At 40.2% G+C, this 18184-nt stretch overlaps 1 protein-coding gene across 1 annotated transcript in view; it reads right to left on the bottom strand.

Moving 5' to 3' along the window:
* The window catches only part of CUBN (cubilin), a 155177-nt gene that overhangs the window by 35832 nt on the left and 101161 nt on the right, over positions 1-18184 (bottom strand). The window contains exons 45-56 of the mRNA XM_055708924.1: positions 17775-17921; positions 16729-16919; positions 15332-15515; positions 13846-14020; positions 12620-12798; positions 10696-10905; positions 10270-10410; positions 8312-8493; positions 6584-6755; positions 5361-5567; positions 2184-2333; positions 1190-1311 (exon numbers count right to left, since the gene is read on the bottom strand). Coding sequence (XP_055564899.1) covers positions 1190-1311; positions 2184-2333; positions 5361-5567; positions 6584-6755; positions 8312-8493; positions 10270-10410; positions 10696-10905; positions 12620-12798; positions 13846-14020; positions 15332-15515; positions 16729-16919; positions 17775-17921 — 2060 coding nt within the window. The remainder of the gene's footprint in view (positions 1-1189; positions 1312-2183; positions 2334-5360; positions 5568-6583; positions 6756-8311; positions 8494-10269; positions 10411-10695; positions 10906-12619; positions 12799-13845; positions 14021-15331; positions 15516-16728; positions 16920-17774; positions 17922-18184) is intronic.

The raw sequence follows: 18184 nt of genomic DNA, 5'->3' as shown, positions 1-18184 counted from the left end.
TAGATTCCTGGATTTGTTGATGTTGAAATATTAATGTACACTAATGACTGCCTGGCCCTCTTTCCGTAAGATTTTTTTTACCAGTTCTAGGATTGGCATCGTTGTGGAAAAGTTTAGCAAATACATAGTACTTCTTCCTGTAACTTGTGTGTGTATTCATTTCCAAAAGAACTCTGCCTGAGGCAAAGACCAAATACAAATTTAGCTCAAATGGTTTCAGTTCAGAACTCTACCAGTAAAAAAAAACTTGCAGCTTACACTGGAAAAAGTTTGTCTGCCTTCACAGAGGGGGCTGCTACTCAGTTCTTTTAAAAGTTCCATCTGATTAAGATTAGTTCTGCTTTAAACAAATTTGTGAAATAAACAGAAATTTTGTGTTCCACTAAAATAATCCTGTATTCCCTGAAGTATCTAGGCAGTGGTCAGAATATCATGCAGTAGAATAATTCGACCTATGGGTCTGTATTTCTAAAAAACACCTTTGTAGTTGTAAATAAGGAAAACATGATAGGGAAATTAGTGAAAGACATTACATATGAAAATCTCCAATGTTTTTTTTATGAAATTGCTTTTCAGATTATTTTTCTTATCTGGACCACAAATATCATTGATTGAACCTGTCTCCAAAGGATCAGTCAAATAATTCAGTAAGTGAAGTTTAGCACTGCTTGGTCATAAAGGTGCTTAAATTGGTGTCTCAGCAGTTTGGCTCAAGAAAGTAGCACCTCAGGCAGCCCATTAACAGTTATTGGGAAATAAAGAGTAGCACCTCACTGATGTAATTTGTACCAGCAATCACATTATCTGCCAGACTAACCATTAAGACATGAAAGTAACTTTCTAGTGGCTTTTAACTTTTCTGCCGATAAAAAAAATTCTATTCTCATGACAGTGAGGATATCCACGCTCATCTAATAACATGAGTTATTTCAGTTTCCTAAACATAGAAAGTCACTATTTAAAGCACAAGTCAGTGCGATGCTTTGAGGTCAAGTTAGACCTTTCAAAAAGCACAATCTGGTTTGGTTGTGTTATGTTTGTTTCCTCCACTTAAGTAAGGCTGATGGGGAGATATTCCATTCCCCCACATTTCTGATTTCCCAAGTTGTCTCAAACCTGTTCCTCAAGACTCAGAGGGTGCTTCTCACACTGCCAGCTGTGCACACAATCATAAAGTTGTGTTACTCACAGTGATGGTTTCGCCTTCAGGGGCTTCCAGCAACCAGGAGCAGCGACTCAGAGCGCTGTAAGGCTCTGGGTAGTTAGGACTTGAGATAACTCCCCTTCCACCTGACTGTACACCCCCACAGGCTGAAGAAAAAAAGTAATATTGCAATACATTTTCAGAACTGAACACTATAATCACATGAGTGAAAGATTATTAAGCTTGTAATAATAGCACTAAAATATATTTAAGTTGGACTGATATAGGTAAGGATGAACAATTTATCTGGGAAAATCCAAGTTTGAAAATCTTTGTCATTGAATACTGAGTAAACATATTCAATGACCTTGAAACTTTGCATTTATTCTGCTACTTCATATAATAAGTCTGTGAAACCTTCACCAGCTGACACTTACAGCTGCCTCTTCTACCTTATCTTACATTTATTTATCTCAGATTCCTAAGCAAACCAGTGCCATTCTTAGACCAACACAATCGAATCAAAAACTTGCTGGTGTGTCTAGATAAGCACCAAGGCTAAATTCAGCTGTGACAGGAAGAATAGTTGTGCTGGCATGTAAATGGCAAAGTTGTGTAATTTGCACTGATACAGCTTTAAGTGGATTTCAAAATGAGTGCAAAGGTTCAAGCAGCAGAATGCATTTCAGCCATGCTAGCACTCTGAAGGCCTATTCAAAGTAAGTCAAACTTGGCTGGTGTTACCTGTTACATCCCTATTCCCAAGAGCAAGCAGCTGTTCTGAGTGTTGCACTGCATTGCAAAAACTCAAATGCGGTTCAGGGAATGGGAACAGTAAGGCAGAAAATAAATCTGAAAGTTCAATTGCTAGCATATGTTTGCTTTAGATGGATATGAACAGTGGCAGGCACTGTGTAACTTCTGAGGACCTCTTTGAGAGCTGATCCCATAGCGTGTATTCTCAGCATCACCAAATGAATGGCAACAACCCTGAGAAGTGCCTCAGTCAGCAAGGGCAACAGTCTGTCAAGTCATTTACCTTCAAACGTGTAATGGGCCAAGAATCCTTTATCTTCTGTGTTTTCATCACTTACAAAGTGTACCCAGATCTGGGGGGCAGCTATGACTAGTGGCACAGATGGTGCTGCCTGACCGCAAAGTCTGGCTATTAGCTCGCCATCAGCATCCCCTGAATAAAGAAAGAAAAAAAAAATACATTTTTTGAATCCTAAAAGAGCTACAATAAAGAATAGCTAGGCAAATATGCATTTCAAATTGTTTTGACTAGAAAACAGAGAAAAGAACATATCACACAATAACTGATGATTTGTTAGGGGTAGAGTGCTGCAGTTCATTGCTGGGATCTAAAACTTAACAAGGAAGTTCTTTCCAAAGCTGTATTAATAATCCTTTTAATATCTTGGTCTCCTTCTCTCCTGTCCCTGCCATCCTGCATACTTCCATTTTGAATGACCCCTCAGACCCAGAACCACAGAAACTGTCCCAAAACTGCAAGTATTTTGGGGCAGAACAGCAGGAAGAGATGGCCTGAGGACCTGATCACATGGAAGACTATTGAGCCTGTTTGACATCCTCATTAACGTCAATTTAACGGGATTTTGAGTTTTCTACCATATAGGGATGTACTCCATCCATGAACAAGCTGTCACTATTGTATTAATAGCAGACATCTCTTTCCTAGCGAGCTCAACAAACTGTTCTCTGTATGGCAAAAAAACGTCAGCATTTGCTCAAATCATTGAAACCTAAAAGGAAAGCACAACACAGGCCACTGCACTTCTGTGACAATGAGTTTGCTCACGTTGGTGTAAGTTCTTATGCATCACACTGGTAGAAGTGCCAGTTTCTGTTTATTACTGATATATTCTCAGCAGAAGGAAAACAAGTGTAATAGTGTTCCTCACAACATCCAGGCAATGCCATTCCAGTTTGCTTCTTTAATAACACCAGACTGCTGGTCTTTAAAAGTCTCCATTCAAAAGCACCTCCTAACTCCATGCAGAGTGGCAGGCTGTTCTTGCAAAGAAGGCAGTAGAGCAAAAGTGAGAAACTTTACACACTCTTCAAAGCACTTTCACAGTTATTCCAAGTAATGTGGCTCAGTTAACTTCATCTTTCTGCCATATATAGTGACACAGCCACCATTTGAACTGCCTTAAAGCGTAGGGATAAAAGGGGACATATAATAGAAATCTATGAATGTAAATTACACAGAGAAATTCTAAAACCTGTCTTGTTAACATGCACTAAAAATGATACTGAGCTATAGAAGCAGAAGACCGTGCTAAATTATGGTTTGGAGAAAAATAGTAGTAACTACTTTAAGCATTAATATGTGAAGTGTAGTTTTTCTTTTTTGCACTTCCTACAAGGTGATTAACTGTGTGACCAATGCAACCCAGGTTACTTGGTCTCTGCAGTGTGAAAACTCACACCAGTCACTGCTTTCATGAATGGCCAGCTGGCCAGAGACATAGACTGTTGATAAACAGAAAATGTAAACACAAAGACTGTGCTGTAAAATTTGGTTCAAACTGAAGGGAATGATCTGAAAGACAAAATCAAGTCTTCCACAAAAGCCAAAAGTTAGGAGTATATTTCACTGTACAATATGTTCAGCTGTATTACCATGTGCAGAATACATACACATGCCGGATAATTTAATAACTTCATATAAAACCTTACCCTAAGAAATTTGAAATATTTATCTATTTAGATCAAATATTTCTTATTGAACACAAGAAGTCGATTCTGCTTTTTTTTTTTTTCTTTTTTTTTCCTCCATTCAGTACCATGAAGTGTGTTTTATGGGTAACTCAAAAGAATTTTACGCATCTGAGCTTCATTTGGGGCTCTTGGGTAACTTACTGTTGAATTGGACCTTTCCTCAAGTTCATATCTGCTGTGTTGAGAGTCTTAAACAGCACCTGCCTGAGGGTTTCTGCACTATTTGCATCTCAGTGCTCACTAATGTTACTTGTCAGCATACACAGATGAATTAGGGCATTCTGCCTTTGACAGGAGACTGGTTGTGAAACTGAAGATCCATCAGCATGGCCAAAATGAACATTACTATTCAGATGACAAAATTGTGTAAAGTAAAACAAGACTGCATTTTTTCCTCTTTCTTTTGTAATTCCCAGAGGCCTGAGGTTCACAGCAGTGAGAGTAGTGGGAACTGATGAGTAATGGACTGGATATATTTTGTTATTTCTTTCTCTGAGTTCTCTTTCTATTATTTCCCAGCTCCAGTGCATACATGGGAGGGAATTGTTAGGCCTCACAGCTATGTGTGCTTTGGCTCTACACAGGACAAACCGATGCTATGCAACCAAGGGCTCTTCTTCAAATGAATGCAAATAAGGATATAACAGATTCCTGCTCTCACCCCCCACCTTTCAGAAACGATTTCCTGGTAAATTAGAACCTGTCTCTCTGGGACTCACAGTTACAGCCTCTCAGCGAAGAAGACAGCTGGAGCTTTTCTACTACACTTGGCATTACCTGAGTGACTTTCATATGACATTTCCAGTTGCTTGTTCTTGTGGATAGCTAAAGATGCTCAAATTTGCAGAGATGTTACTGATGCATTAATCCTGTGATTGTTTTCCTTTTAAATGCTTTAGTCAGTAGTTTGTGATGCAGTCTCATGGGAAATAGGGATTTGCTTTTGAAGAACTGTCTTAAGGAGTGCAAAAGAGAGGTATGAAGAGGGTATGCAGCACAGAGGCTAATAATAATTAAAACATTCTTTACTCCACTCCTGCTGTCCCTGGAGATATTTCAGGAACAGGGAGAGAATGGGCTGTGGACCCAATATATTGTGTTGATGACTCCAGCTTCTCCTTACTTCCATCTTTAAAGGGAGGTGAAGTGAAATTCACATTGTGCCTTGTAAAGAGAGTGTCAGGTGTGTACTGCACCCACCAAAACAATTTATCCCCCTGAGATACCTATCCAGTTTTCCATTTTCTCCTCTGAAAGAAAGGCTGACCAAATTCATGCATCAATTGCTGTGGTAGTGAAATCCCACTCCTGGTCTAGGAGGCAGCATGGAAGGCATGCATGTGAACACTCTCAAATATACAGGTCCTGCAAGAGTCATTGTCTTCAAATATATGAACAAGATTTGGCACACAATTGCACAACCAGGATCTTGACAGGCCTTATCCCTTTTCCTGCTGAACATACAAACCTATTCGTAGCTCTAGGTAGTCGTACTGGCAGTCCTGGTGATGTTCCATGTGGAAATCTTCGAAAGACACATATATGGATGAATTATAGTGGGAGGGGCTTTCAATGGTCCATTCACAATTCAGGTTACTCGTGTAATTTTTGATGCCATCATAACCAGGAGAAGAGAAATTCCCACCTGTATATCCCATCAGGGTTCCCCCACAAACTGCAGAAACAAAATATAATTTATCTTAAAATAGTAATAATTCTTGTATGAAGAGAAATCTTGCCCCTCTTTTTCAGATATGCTCATGTCAGCATGCATATGTGCTGATTAGATCAAAAAATTTTCCGTCTTCTCCTTTTTTTATAATTTACTGCTGCATACAAGGCAATTCTTGCCCAGTGTCCTGGAATTTATTGGCAAGTCTTTAAAAACACATGAGTAAAGCAAAGAACAAGAATTATGCACAGTATCAAATAAAATACTTCAGCAGTGCCATCAATACATCAAAACAGGCATTATTTAACATTTTGATAAAATTCCCCTGCAGCTCCAGTTCAGTATTGCTCAGCCCTACCCATTACCCAATTTTAGGCTCAGGAGAAGATTTTTCTGGAACACACCCTCAAAAGCAGTACACTTTTGCTATAGTAGGATGCTTGGGGGGGGAGTTGGAAAATCAAGTTTGAAAGACTCAAGGCTGTAGTCTGTAGTAGTAAGGCTCCTCCAGCTGCCTCCGCTCTGGAGGCTGAGCTTGCAAAAGTAGGTTAAGCTGCACTTTCTCACAAGCTACAATAAAATAATTACACATACACACACGCACGCACACCCCGAGTAATAAAGAAGCACCTGAATTATTCAGTTTGTCTACAGCACTGTGCCTTTTGGATCTTTTCATGGAATAAGGCCATTTCAGCCCATCTTTTACTCCAGACTAAGTACATAACAATAAATCAGTAGTAATAGTAAAGGACTATGATCCATAACAGAGGTTATTCTTTCGATTTGAAGTTTGACATAACAGGCAGATGAAGTCTGTAACCCCCAGAGACTCCCCATTTTTTCAAGTCCTTTCAAATAATTGAAGATACACATCTACTCCCATCCAGAGACGCAAGAGAGGAAAACGGTATCACAGATTTGTTATCTGTTTAGGTCATTTTTTTGACATGTGCCAGTACTTTAGCTATGAAATGACTCACCAAAGATCAATCACTTAATTCAGAAACATACACTACCTGCATCTTCACTAGATGAATATGAGACACTGAAGCCTCTGGTTGCATGGGACATATCTGTCACCAAGATGACTTTCATTGTGTTTCCAGAGGATTTTACCTCAGTGCCTGGATTTACCTCTCCACACAGTTTGGCCAGCTGGGGAGAGTTTTGTCTGAGGCCATTGTAAACCTGTTGGGTCAAAATAAACTCTTCTGAGATCAAAATACAGTCTTAAGAGCATCTCCTGTATCATTTAACAGTGCTTCGCATCTTTAATACAAGGGTCAGTGGTGTCACGCATAGGAGGTTAGTTCCCAAATCTACTCAAAACCTTGGAACAAACTTCCACTGCCTAGAGTGGATGAGGCTCTGAAGTGAAACAGCAAAAATACCTTGCCTATTTTGGTGAAACACAAACATATTGCCTCTCTGCCTCTTTTTTTTTCTTTTTAAAAACAGGAATTGAAATGGTTTTATTGGAAAAAATACTGTACTTAGCTCAATATTTATATCTTCAATCACTTAATAATGCCAGCTACTGATCATATTCATTCCATTTCAAATGACTGTCTTTGTATTCTTGTTAAAGCCAACATCATCTTTATCAAAATCTTCTCCAACATACTGAGGGCTGGTGGGCATTTTTTATTAATTCAAATATTTCACTTGATGATCCAGAGGTATTTTGCTCAATTTCCTTCATGCAGCCTTTAGCCTAGGACTTAAATTCCTTCTTTCTAATTCTACCTCAGCAGTGCAAGCAAGGCAGAAATATCCCACTGAGATTTGGAATATATTAGGGTGTCGAAGGCACAAAAGCTGGCAAGACAGATCTTCCTTTAAGAGATCATTACTTCATTAATCAATAAAAGCTAGCTCCCCATGGTGTCTAAAGCATCTGCAAAGGAAAACAAGGGAAACATCATCTACAAATCTCGAGGGAAAGCTACTTCACCCCCTTACACTTGTGCATGGGCCAGCATCTGATACTAAAGCCAATTCCCATGTTTGCACTGCTAATCTGAGCAAACGGGAAACTAAACTCGATCTCCCATTGCTGCAATTTCATAGAGGTATCATGTTTCTGAGGCATTTGTACATCTGAACATGTCCAGTTCTGTGTGCCAGGTTTGGTTGGTTGGTTGGTTTGGGGTTTTTTCCCTCTAAATAAGCAAAAATCTAAAATAACCATGATGACCAATATCTATCTTTTTGGAGATGGAGGGTGATAAACAGGTAGAATTTCTTGGGTTTTCCGGATTTCTCTTTCAGAATATGCAAATGCCAACCCAGTAGTAGCTATTTGTTGCAATCTCTGGCTTTCTCTCCCTCTCTCTCTTTTTTTATTTTTTTATTTAATTGGCAACAGTAACAACAGCAGTAACAACCTCCAAAGTCAAGAGACCTGAAACCAACAGATGGACTTTGTGTTCACAGAAAAGAGACATTGAAAGCTTTCAAAAACCCCAGAGCTTTTTTCCATAATCAATAAAGAGCCAATTCCAATGATTTCTTGAAGTCCTCCCCTCTGTCTGGACCACAAAATTTCCATACTCTAAAACAAGCAGATGAGTTTAGACAACATACAGAGCGAACTTTTATTTATCTGTTTACTTCAGATTAAATTATAATTTGTCTTAAAATCAGATGTAGACCTATAACTGACATTTCAGATCTATTACACCCATTAATGCTCCATAAAGGGATTAGGAAGAGCATTTTCTGCCCTCACACCCAATACTCACAGCCACATAATCTAATGAGCACCTCCAGTGTTCTTCCGTTTTCATATCATTAAAGGTGAGAGTCACACGCCGACCTTCTTCCACTGTGATCCTCCATTCACACACTCGGTTATGTGGGTATAGGTTGGGATAGTTGGGTGAAGTAAATGTTCCAACAGGGGCAGTAAAATCCCCACCACATTCTGAAATATCCAAATATTGGGACACTTCTTAAAGTATTGCTTACAGAGTTAGAGCAAAAAATCATTAATAATGCAAGAAAAAGAAATGATGAAAGGTTGATTTGATATGCCTATCCTGTACATATGTTTGTCTGAACAGCAAAGTCCCAGCCAGTCTTTATCACTCATCCATAAATGTAGTTAAATATTAATTGACCATAGCAGCTCCTTTTAGTCTAATTATTAATAATCCCTTCTCTGAAGGGCTCATGTCAGGCTTCAGAAACCTAAGTGACCCACAGACTTTAATGTCAAGTGACACAAGCCTTTCACTGTGGCAGGACTGAGGCATTTTTGTCTTTCACGTGCCTGAGCAGAGCTACAAAGAATGAGCAGGGTCTTGGAGCAGATTATAATGAAGGATGCATTTTTCCTTTGCTGGTTAACAGAGGTAGAGAAAAAGCTTTCAGGGATTTTTATCAACATCTTCTCAGTACCATTATTTTCTGGTTTTCCTATCTTAGGAATATCAAACTGTGCTCTGAGGAAAAATACTAAAGGTCTTGGGTATAGAGTGCATTTTTCTTCTGAGACTAATGGAATAATTTTATGAGTCTACACTTAAGTTTCCTTTTAAAACACAGAGATATAGTTTAATGGGCTGCAGTGAGAGATTTAGTCCCTTTCCTCACCCTTATGGACTCCTGCAAAATAGTCTAATATGTGTATCCATCTGCATTAAATTTTACCTAAATACATTTTCTCTTTCATGGTTGCTTAACAGGGTCCTGGGAGTGGAATAGCATTCTTTTGTAGTTTGTTTCCCCGTCTGTTAATTATTGCAGAAGCAAACAATAAGGAAGCTTTCAGCTGAGCTTTTAAATGAGCTACAAGGAGTTAAGAAGGGTTGGCAGGAGATTTTTCTAGACCACTACTGTAACGACTTTCTTGAAAAGTAGCCGTGTTTTTGGTAGGACAAACATTGCTTGGCATTGCATGGGCACTAAAGAACGTGAAAGAGAAGTGTGAAGCAGGAATAGGTCTATGTCCTTAGCCCTGATCAGAACGGCTCTTCAAAATCATTGTGCTCAGGACAAGAGGCAATGGTCACAAACTGAATCACAGGAAATTCCACCTGAACATATGAAAACACTTTTCACTGTGAGGGTTGCTGAACACTGGAATAGCTTGCAGAGGGGTTTGGGGAGTATCTAGCCCCGGAGATACTCAAAACCCAACTGGCCACAGTCCTGAGCAACTTCCCCTACCTGACCCTGCTGGAGCAGGGGGGTTGGACTACCTCATCTCCAGAGGCCCTTTCCAACCTCAATGGCTCTGCAGTTCTGTGATCCTGCTTTAAAACCACTGGTTAAAACCAATTTGGTTTAGGGAGATTTAAGAATACCACTCACCTCAGAAGGACAGAATAACATAAAGGAAAATCACAGCATTTCTTTACCTTTCCCCTCATCAAGAGGGTTGTGGGAAGGGAATGTTAGGACATCCCTGGACTGACTGCTGGAGAAAAAAAGGTGTGGAAGAATGTGCTTCATCATATGAGATCTGTCACCGATGGCCACATCCATTATAGCAGGAGACTGCTTGCCTCCCAAAACTTTCAGCTCGGTTAAGTAGTGATCAGAAAGCTCTAGTCACACTTCCTCTGGAGTTTAAATTTAAGAGCAAATACACACCACTCCAAGAATAAGTGATCTACAATATATGCTGTAGCAGTGCAGTTATGGTCTGTGGTATATGTTGATTCCTGCAAGTAATTTGCAACCTTAAAAATCCAACCTTCGGTACTGGAATCAAAGCGCAGTCTGAATCCTTGGGCATTGACTGATCCATCAGTGACAAACTTGACATAAGCAAAACTGTCAGAGGTGTCCACAGCATCAGGGAGAGTATTACCACAGTACCTGCCCAACAAATTTCCTGCAAAAAATCACATACAGAAAGACAATTTTCTATCAATACATTATTTATATTTATATTGAAGGATCACTTTGCAATTTAACTGGACAGGCAGGGGTATACTAGTAAAATGAAGTTACTGCTGCAAAACAGAAGGGGGGTTTTGTCTTTGCTTCAGCAAGAAAGGCAGACAGAAGCAAACACTGTACTTTGAAAAGGCTCGCTTTGTACCCAAAAGGAAATCTCTGGTGAGGTTTTGTAGTAATATTAGGGAAGGGAAGACAAATACTGAAATAATTCTCAGACCAGAAGCGTTGTATTCTCGGATCTCCACAAAGTCATTTGTGCACATGGAGGAGTTTTGAATATCCAGGCCTTCTAGTCTGATGGTAAGATAGTGGCCCCTGGGGCCCTGCAGAAACCATTCACATAGCAGGTTGTCTCGATAATGAAGCTCAGGATACCCCATGCTTTCAATGACACCAGTTAGTCCTACCACTGTCCCGCCACAGGGAGCTGCAAAAGAAAGAACATTGGTTGACTCAAGGATGTCAGAGAGATGACCCTTCTCCTAAACAAGACTTAAAGTTATGGCACATCTGACTTGTTCTCTAACTGTGATATGAAAACAGGAATTGCATTCCAGTTAAAAATCTTCCACATTCTCCTTCTAACTCAATCAGTCCTAGTTTGGTTTGGGGTTTTGTTGTGGTTTTTTTTTCTCTGCACACTCCCTCACCATCATAAGCATCCCTTCCTCTCTGTCATATCTCTTGTTAATTTAAATAAACTCACAGGTTCCAAGCTATCAAATACCTTAACTCACAGGTTCAAATATCTACCCACGTCTATATTTACCAGAAAATCTTGGAAAGATGTACCAGATTATTATAAAGAACTTTAGTTTGGTGAATGTGAATCTTATTTTTTTATGACTGACTAAAGTTGACTGCTGATTTGGGCCTACAGCTATGGTTCAGACTCCTCTTTCCTGCCCCTTCCTGTTCACACTCCCTTCCTTGTGATGCCTTGGTACGTAATCACTGCACAGTTTGGGAAACAACCAGTTATTTTGAGTTTTCTTTCTCTGAAAACTCATTTCTCTGTGGTACCTGCAAACTTAAGTTTGTCATACTAAGGCTTACAGCAAATAATATTCCTTGGTGGAATTTATTGGATTTTACAGTGTATTGTGTGTTTGCCAGTTACAATCTTTTCATGGCAATAACAGTTGTGTTCATACCATTCACTCTTCTAAGTGATTAGCGCTTTGTTCCAGGATGACTGGCATACAGCTGAGATACTGTAAATCTGTTATGCATAAATATAAATTATGGCTTCATATACTAACAATGTGTTCTTGCAAGTTGCTTCAGTTTTCACATTCAGAAATACAATAGCACGCTATATTGGCTTAAGTGTTTGAGATCTAACACAATCAGCAAAATTCTGTGTAAAGCAATATAGTCCAGTGCTTCACCTCTGAGAAATTATCAGTCCTAGACTTTCCTATATGGGTGATACTAACGTAATAGCTGGTACTTTGTGAAGATTATTAACATTATCAAAACTAAAAAAGTAGCATATTTCTGAATCTGATGTAAGACTATTTTGTATTTAAAACTTCGCTAGTGCTTTCTAATCCTGTTTTTGTAGCTTAAGAGCAAATAATTTTAAAGTATTTCTTTTCCCAGCTGACTAATAATGATTCCCATTGTTCATTCCTTTTTCAGTCCACTGTTGTGTAGCCCCTGTCTAGCAGCATTGTTACTATACATTGATTTACATTTACATAAAGAAGCTCCTAATTTGTTCTCCTCCGGCCAGCTCTTATCAGATCTTTGCATTCCCCTTCAGGATCCTGTTCATGAAAGTGACACTAAGTTTGCATGCTGAAAATCAAATCATGTTACATGGTTTTATCCATGTCAACCTTTTTTCTACTGCCCCTTTGATGATAACCTCCTGTCAACACAATTCAGTCATTTTTTTCTACTACTGCAGATCTATGAGCATTTTCCTATTCTTACTTCCATAATTTTCACTTCTTGCTAGGTGCAGAATATGCTTATGTTATATATGATGATTCTGATGCCTTAGCTCTAACACTAATTGAGAGGCATCTCTGTCAGTCCACCTGATAGGCATGACTTAAGCCCCATTACAAAAGCCTGACACTTGAGACCAAATATTCTCTAAAATCAGAGAAACTGACAAATGGAAGCATTACCAATGGTGTATTTAGCATTGAATCCCACATGTGTGGCACTGCTGTCAGACCTGAACCTCAGGTACATGACAGCTCCTGAGGATCTCTGTGAGCCTGGCATGAAGCCTCCACACAGCTTGGCAATGATGGGGGCAGTGGAGTCAGCGCCGTTGCGTAGCTCTAGGTAACTGGAAGTACAGCTAAAAGAGAATTTTCTGTTTAATGTATAGCAGTAACAGTTTGAAATCTTTTCAGTATGTGCACAAAGCCATGAAGCTGTAGTGAATTAGATCAGTTTCCATGCAATGTGATCAGAACAGAATTAACAAGTCCATAATCCGTGATAGTTACGTAACATTTGAATCAAAAGAGGTGCTAGAAACATTGAGAAAGATTTATCCCAAGGCCAGTCTATGATCAGAGCAGATCAGACAGAGGCAAGTCCTGAGCAGGGGTATGAAAAAGCCCTGATAAAGCAGTTGTGACCATCTTTAATAGGTATTTTTTTGGGCAGCATTCAGATTCAGCAGATATCCCCTATTAAGTCTCATTGGTGACTGCTGAATTAAGGAACAGATATAAGATGAAGGGAATAAAAATTCAAACCTGGGGGCTTACTTAGGTGGGCATAGAAAGAGCCAAAATATCTTAAGTAACAGCTTTGCTTTCAGAATGGTGCAGTGTCCTGGGAAGCCAGAAAGGACACCTTTGGGATTCTGTGTCCTGCACCATTTTTTCTGGACACAATCTCACAGGTGGTGCTCACCTTTGCCATATAGTGAGCCAGCTCTGTATCAATAAAGATACATCAGCTCGAAACTAGGCCTTGTTTTGTGCTTTAGACAGGGAGTGCAAAACATGCAGACCCATTGCAAATCAGCAGACAGGCAATGGAGGAGGGAGACAAATGATTGTGGTGGCAATCCATTGGATTTAAAAGCACCTGAGAGTCAAAATTACTGCAAATCTGAATATGAAAGGACTAGAGGGCACAGATTTTCCGGAAAGCACCTTCCTACCACAGATGCTTCCTCTCTGTCTATTAATTTCTGTCATACACTGCAAAGTCCTAGGAATGTGTATCAGTAGCCTGATAACTTCAGTGATCTCTCTAAAAAAATTCCTAAGCAGTTTTGATTATAAAACTGCATGCAAGTGTGCTGTGAGGAATCAGAGAAAGTAACAGGGAAAGAAGAATCAGAATGCAATCTCTGAAGAAACACAGGGAAAATAATGTGGAGGTATACTTCGGTGAAGGTTCAATGTAAAACTGGTCTTCAAATTGCAGTTCTACTGCATGTCCATTAGGTGCAGTTATGGTCCAGACACAGTCAGCATGTGGCGGATAATTGCTTGGATAGTTAGGGGAAGATATATATCCACTGGGGTTGAAATCATTGATATAAATATTCCCTCCACAAGCTGGGAAAGAAAAGATCACCAGTAAAAAACAACATTAAGGAAATGGGCGAGGCATCAAAAATATGAGCTATCAGTATATTCCAACAGTTTCCTTTTGGTGTCATATAGTGGCATCAAAAACAAATGCATTTTACTGCATACTGTGGGAAAACATTTTCATGCAGTAGAATCCTATGTTCCTGTGCTCCTGCTTACGTAGTCCTCCTCACTCCCAAATGTTCAGGGCCCTGAATTAAACTGCTCTTAGTTCTACCTCGGATTCCTTCTAAACCAAAGAAAAAACGTATTTCTTGCCTTGTTCCTACCGTCAGACCTATCAATACTTCTGTGAATCATTCGCCACTTCTGCTTTCCAAAAGTTGAAATGTCTGTTTGAGACAATAACGAATCTGTGAGGAATGCCAGTCAGAGCAAACATGAGGATTTGGTCAGGTCCTTTATCCTACAAAAATATCTTTATTTTGACCAGAACCTTTCTGTCAAAAACACACACTATGTTCTAGCAATACTGGTTTAACAGAGGGTTTTAGTCAAGTTTCATAAATCGAAATGCTAGAAATACTATTGTACAGCTTCACCTATTCCCTTCATGAATCTCCTACAGTAATGCTAAGAATGATTCTTTGTGGCAGCAGGGAAAAGCAGGCAGAAAACAAGCAGGTACCTAAATTTTTGAGTAGAGTGACAGGTTGCTTTAGTTGTGTTTAGTTATACTGTTTAACAGGAGGTCTCCTGCTGTTCCAAGTGGCATATGTCATGATACAGTGGAATAACTGCAAATACCAAGTCCCTGATTTACTCCTGAGCTCTGTGTCTCCATTTTTTTCATTCTTCCAAAAAATGTTAGCTCTGGCAGGGAATGCTATTTTCTCAGCAGAGAGAGAGTAAAAGTTGTGAGAAATCTTACCAGCTTTCTAGATGTGCTAGCCTAAATAATTCCTTGTTTAGCCCTTGCACTGGGTATCATACGTTTAAAATAATGTTCTTATTTCCATGGGTTTTTTCCAATCCTGTATGAATTTTGAACACCTCTTCCTAACTATAGATGCTACTTCCACGCCAAAGGGTTTCCCATAAGTTTTTTTTTAAACTTTCGTATCTCTAGATTCTGTGACCTGGAGCTGGCTCTCATTAAAAAGGAGACATTTGAGTGTCAGATCAGAAGTGATGCACTAAAGAAGGAAACAGGGCATTTTTGCAGACACTTGATTTTACCAGGGTTGGGACTTAAAACAAGAACCTCCTTTAAGAGGACAAACTCCAAGTTATATCTATTGAGGTACAGAATTCAAGTTTATTTCCTAGACTTACCTAGACTCTTAGCTTCATATTTCAGTTTGAATCCTTGACCCTCATTCCTGCTGTCAGAAATGAAGTGGACAAACAGCTGATTATCTGTGGTGTACAGGGTAGAGATCGGGCTGCTTCCACAAAACCGTCCATTCCCTCTCTGGGACTCCAAAGGTGGGGCAGCATTATCTAATCCATTCTTCAGCTGGAAGAAGAGAAATTGCTAACATCATTCAAGCAAACAGCCTTGGAATTCTATAATTATAGAATCACAGAATCATAGCATGGTTTGGGTTGGAAGGGACCTTAAAGATCACCTAGTTCCAATCCCCCGCTATGGGCAGGGACACCTTCCACTAGACCAGGTTGCTCAAAGCCCCATCCAGCCTGGCCTTGAACACTGCCAGGGATGGGGCATCCACAGCTTCTTTGGGCAGCCTGTGCCAGTGCCTCACCACCCTCACATTGAAGAGTTTCTTCCTTATATCTAATCTAAATTTACCTTCTTTCAGTTTAAAGCCATTCCCTCTTGTCCTAACACTACATGCTGTTGTAAAAAGTCCCTCTCCAGCTGTCTTGTAGGCCCTCTTTAGGTACTGGAAGGCTGCAGTAAGATCTCCCTGGATCCTTCTCTTCAGGCTGAACAACCCCAACTCTCCCAGCCTGTTTTCATAGCAGAGGTGCTCCAGCCCTCTGATCATCTTCAGGACTCACTCCAACAGGTCCATGCACTTCTTATGCTGGAGGCCCCTGAGGTGAACGCAGTACTCCACTCTCAGAAGAGTGGAGCAGAGGTGGAGAATCACCTCCCTTGGCCTGCTGGTCACACTTCTTTTGATGCAGCCCAGGATAAAATCAGCTTTCTGGGCTGCAAACACACATTGACAGGTCACGTGGGCTTCTCATCAACCAACACCCCAAAGCCTTTCTCCTCAGGGCTCCTCTCACTCCATTCTCTGCCCAGCCTGTATTTGTACTTGGGGTTGCCCTGACCCAGGTGCAGGACCTTGCACTTGGCCTCGTTGAACTTTGTAAGATTACAATGGCCCAACTCTCAAGCCTGGCAAGGTCCCTCTGGGTGGCATCCCTTCCCTCCAGTGTGCTGACCACACCACATGGCTTGGTGTCATCAGAAAACTTGCACTCAATCCCATTGTCTACGTCTTTGACAAAGATGTTAAACAGCAATGTAAACTTTGAACACAGATCATCTTAATGCTTCATGCCATGGGGGAAAACAATAACCTAGTGATTAGTTAACGCACAGCAATAAATAAAAGAGAGAAATAATATCTGTGGTATTTTTCTTTGGTATTTCCACCCCCTGACAACCTGGGCTGCCTTACTGACACTGAAATCTGTAACATTCTGTAGTTTTAATAGCTTTGAGGATTTGCTGACCTAGCCAATAATCTCACCTCTACATAATCTCCAAGGCTGCAGGAGGTATCCTCACTATTAACTTGGAAAGGCTGTTCAAAATGGACAGCAATGATAAATCCAGAGGTTACTACTACACGCCAGGAACAATTCAGATTAGGAGCATAGTCTTGAGGGTAGTTGGGGGATGCTATCACACCCCTGCCTGTGTAAAAATAGCCTCCACAACCTGACAAAAACAAGAAGAACCAAAGAAAAAAATATTAGCATCAAATATTCACATATTAATTTAGAGAAAAACCCTGTCTCTCAAAAGAAAGATGTGACAGGTAAAAGCAAATGTTGAAGCAAGTGTATGAAGAGCTGAGGGGCGTAGAGTAATGCACACAATGAATTATCTCCCTCCTACAAACTAGTAGATTGCAAGAAGACACACACCAAGCATCCTGACACTCAGTTCTCAGGCTTAACAGATGAGTAAGCAGGCAGCTACGCCAAGGACCTCCCATGGCATCAGTACATTGCTTGTAGCCAAGGACCAAATCGCTGTCACCTACTCAAGCTGCCAGTCAGAAAAACTTCCCCTGCTGCCCATTGTTATCCTAACACTTTCCTTGGTGCCTCAGCCCATTCAGGAATCTGTTATCATCCCTGGGTGCTTGTGGGAGGAGTGCCACTGGAAACTGTGACATTCCTGCTGGAACTTACACAGCTTTCTGAATCTGTCTCTCTCTGTTTTGTGTCTCTGCTCTGAGTCATTTATTTCTCTCTCTTAGCTGGGCATTCTTTCACCTTTCAGCTGAGCTGTTACAAACTTAGGCATACACTTTTCTTACTTCTGAAAAGTGACTGGTCTGGTTGAATCATGCTTTGTTGTATTATATTGCTGGGGAAACAGCAAATTTTTCCTTTGCAGAGTCAGACATTTATTAATGCATATTCATGAGATGTGAATAATTGATCTGTGTGATTAATTAGATAGACTGCAGACAGCTGTTAAAAATGCCCCAGTCTTTTCTTTCCTTAGCCCATTGTTAGCTGCAAGGCAGGCATTTATCTGTGGGAGAAGAGAAAGACATCTTACTTTTGTGATAAGAGGCATTAAACCCAGCTCCAGTGACACTTGCATCTGACATGAAGTGGATGAACATTGCCTCTCCAGTTGATCTTATTGGCCCAGGAGGTTCTCGTCCACACAGAGTAGCCAGCACTGGGGAAAGACTAGTGTCTCCTGAAATCAGAACGCGGCGTTAAAACCAACACATTTGCCTATTGGTTGCTGTGGCTCATGCTTTCAGGCAGGTGCTTTTCAAGATCTTTAACCCCTAACAGATTAAAGAATATTTTATAGACCACCAAATATTTTGCTAGACTTTGGTAATTTTATTTTAACTAGCAGAATGTCTCAACATAGAGTAAGAATACTGATTTAGAGCATGTTCCCATCACTATCAAGATTGCTTAAGGTCAACGGACATAAAAATTCTGTGGGAC

Source organism: Falco cherrug, chromosome 4 (assembly GCF_023634085.1).
Source record: "Falco cherrug isolate bFalChe1 chromosome 4, bFalChe1.pri, whole genome shotgun sequence".
NCBI classification, from domain to species: Eukaryota; Metazoa; Chordata; class Aves; order Falconiformes; family Falconidae; genus Falco; species Falco cherrug.
The sequence above is the reverse complement of the archived record's forward strand: the minus strand, read 5'-3'. Positions and strand labels throughout refer to the sequence as shown.